Source organism: Apium graveolens, chromosome 4 (assembly GCF_009905375.1).
Source record: "Apium graveolens cultivar Ventura chromosome 4, ASM990537v1, whole genome shotgun sequence".
NCBI classification, from domain to species: domain Eukaryota; kingdom Viridiplantae; phylum Streptophyta; class Magnoliopsida; order Apiales; family Apiaceae; genus Apium; species Apium graveolens.
This window is the reverse complement of record NC_133650.1, coordinates 306,404,544-306,408,033: the sequence shown is the minus strand read 5'-3', so window position 1 is coordinate 306,408,033 and position 3,490 is coordinate 306,404,544. Positions and strand designations below refer to the sequence as shown.

Here is a 3,490-nt window from a genome sequence, read left to right as displayed (position 1 = left end):
AACTTCAATATTTCACTGAAAATAGAGCAGTGTAATACAGAGTGCTAAAATAAGATCCAACAAAAAAAGGTACTAACATACGAAGTTTTGGTTATTACCATGTAGTTAAATTAAATTGTTAAAACTCCAATCTCGGATTCTATTTACTACAACTACATAATTGGATAATATTTATTTATTTAGTTTCACTTTTTAATTTTCACTGGGGCTCGATATCTTTAACTACAAATTAAATAACTGTTTCATTATAAAATTGTATCATAAAAATTCAACTCTCTACAATTATATATTTAAATAACATGTATTTAATTTAATAATAATATAATGGATTAATTATTTTTTAATTTTGACGCATGCTTCATCTTCGTTAAAGAACTGTTTATGGGTTTTGCCTGGTAGCTGATAACTTATTTCACGAACATACAGAAAAATACAATCTGATATACTTAAAGATGTGCATGTATTACTGTAAAAATTAACTTAAAATTATATTATTTTCTAGTCAATATGACGCAACACGGAAGTATGGAAGAAGTAATCGCTAATCCTCGCAATAACTCTTACACGAGAAATCCTTTAATATCTTAAATCCCCAAGGGTTTTCTTGAATTCATAAGAAAGATTAGCGAAAAAAATTTAGGATTTTAATTTTGGTAAAAGATTTGCCATACGTTATATCATAAGATAGCTTATATAGGAATAAAAAATCTTATAACGAAATAAAAATAAATCATATTAAAACAAAATATTACTTATACAGCAACATGATCATGCGGTATTTAGCATGATCATGCAGATTTTATAACCCTCCAAAGAATGCTACGGGTGCTTGGCATGATCCTGCCATTTGGAAGCGTGATCATGCCTTTGTTTTGCTCAATAGCGTGATCATGCAGTCCTTTTGCTTGTACCTTTTTTCCGATTCATCACACCATTGATTAACACTGAAATCCTCCTACATCAGACTCATCCACTCCAAAAGAACTCGATCTCGAGTTCTCATCTAAAATAAGAATTACGTTGACTTGTTATTTATCTCTACATGATGGTACTTTTAAAGGCAATGACCTTATTGAAATTTTACATCTGAACTCTTCTCCAAGATTAACATATTGTGAAAATAACACTTGAATTAATACAACATGTTAGATATATAAGTCCATCTGATACTAAGCAAGACAAAAGGTCAATGCCAGCTAGATGACAGCTCAGGTCAATTCTAGCTAGATGACAGCTCAGGAGAATTAGTTAGTTAGTTAAGAGTAAATGTATAAATATAGTGCAGGAGACAAACTATAAGAACAATAAGTTATGTAAATATACGGTTACTTTTCTTCTTCATTATTTATATCATCTTCTTGATTGCTTACACACATATACATATATTTCTGTTTGTAACATGGTATCAGAGCTTATGCTCATCGATTCATCTATATCTTCGTGTTCTTCCGCTTGATTATTGCATTTATGTTCTTTCTTCACTGAATCTCTATTCTTGCTTCTGTGTATCAATAACGCTCACAAGTTGTTTGATAAAAGTTCACAATAAATTTTAACCTCTTAATTATCATCAGTGTAACTCTTATGGCATCTCCAAGCTCTTACTCAACTGTTGCTGCTGATTTCACATCAATACCCGTAATTACTGCTTTGGATGTGAATCATCCGTACTTTCTTCTTTCCTCTGATAATCCAGGCATGGTGCTTACAACAGTGATTCTCACTGAACAAAATTATAGTTAGTGGCGTCGATCAATGGAGATTGCTCTCTCTTCAAAGCTGAAGCTAGGTTTCGTTGACGGAACATATGTTAGATCTGCTGTGAACTCGGTGCTTCTGATTTACTGGATATGCTGCAATAATATGGTAACCTCATGGATTCTTAACTCTGTTTCACTTGATATTGCTGTTCATGCAATTTGGGAGGATTTGAAAGTTCGATATGATCAGACTAATGTTCCTAAGCTATTAAATTTGCGTAAAGAATTGTCACATCTTACTCAAGGAATGATGTCAATTACTGCTTATTTTACTAAATTTAGGACAATTCATGATGAATTGGAATGTCTATCTGCTAAACCTAGATGTACTTGCACTACTTGCACTTGCACAATCAACTCAAAACTTGAAGCTTATGATCAAACTGTACAATTGACACAAATTCTGATGGGGTTAAATGAGCACTTTACTGGTGTGCGAGGTCAAATTCTGATCATGACTCCTCTGCCTTCACTAAGTCAATGTTATTCCATTCTTCTTCAAGAAGAAAATAAGAGAGAAATATCTACTAGTACTGTATCTCTCAACAAGGACAACATAGCAATGTCAATTATGTAAAATACTTCTGGAAAATCATATCAGACCAAGACAAGTCAGAAATATGTTGATACTAGTGTTGTTGTCTGTGAGTATTGTCATATGATTGGTCATGTAAAGGAACAATGTTTTTGTCCTCATGGTTATCCTCCATGGCACCGTTTACATGGCAAGCCAAAGCCCAGTCCAAAATCTCATAAGTCTACTATTGCTACTCATGTATCTGAGGTTGTTACCAATATGGCTCCATCTGCTAGCTCTGAGGATGCTTTCTCTAATTCTGGATTTCTTAACTTAACTGATGGTCAGTGTAAACAGTTGATCCAAATGCTGCACCAATCTATGCTTTCAACTTCAGCTGAGTCGTCTTCATCTAATGTTGTGTTTAATAGTTCATAGTTTGCAGGTATTGCTACTCACTTTGCTAGTCCTGTAAATTCTAATGTGCTCTCTTTACAATCAAACTGGATTATTGATTCTGCAGCAACTAATCATGTTACTCCATATTTTCACTTATTATATAATCCTTCTTCTTGTACATCTGTTCTGCACTTACCTAATGGTAATATTGCACATGTCACTCACATTGGTTATGTTGTCTTGAGTCCTCATATCACATTACAGCATGTGTTATGTGTGCCTTCTTTTCACTATAATTTACTATATCTATAAATTGCTAAGTGATTCTCATACAAATGTGCAATTTACGGCTACCAATTGTTCTCTTCAGGCCCCTCCCCTGAAGAGGGACCTAGAAATTGGTAAACTGTGCGAAGGTCTATACATATTTCACTCCAGCTCATCTATTCCATCCTCTGTAGCTCATGCTCACAACTCCTCTGCCAATGTTGATCTTTGGCATGCTAGAATTGGACATCTACCTAGTAGTTTACTTAAACTTTTACATATCTCTTGTAATTCTGTTCTTTCTCATGAGTGTGACAGTTGTCACTTAGCTAAACAAAGTAGAGTTCCTTTTCCCACTAGTACTACTACTTCATCTGATGTATTTGACTTGATTCAAATGGATTTATGGGGTCCATATCGATACCAAACCCATGGAAATTGCAGATATTTTGTAACTCTTGTTGATGATATGTCCAGAGCTACTTGGTTGTTCTTAATAAATGATAAAACTTTTGTTCTTTCTATTATTGTGAATTTTATGAAATAT

The 3,490-nt window shown here is 33.5% G+C and overlaps 1 protein-coding gene across 1 annotated transcript; it reads left to right on the top strand.

The window, feature by feature from the left end:
* The first annotated feature begins 1,755 nt into the window (after window positions 1–1,755).
* LOC141720032 (uncharacterized) lies at window positions 1,756–2,337 on the top strand. The gene has a single exon (XM_074522388.1). The coding sequence runs from the start codon at window positions 1,756–1,758 to the stop codon at window positions 2,335–2,337; it is 582 nt and encodes a 193-aa protein (XP_074378489.1).
* The last annotated feature ends 1,153 nt before the right edge of the window (window positions 2,338–3,490 follow it).

Bases quoted from the DNA above. Each gene is read 5' to 3' on its own strand.
- LOC141720032 (XM_074522388.1), top strand. From the start codon at position 1,756: ATGGAGATTGCTCTCTCTTCAAAGCTGAAGCTAGGTTTCGTTGACGGA.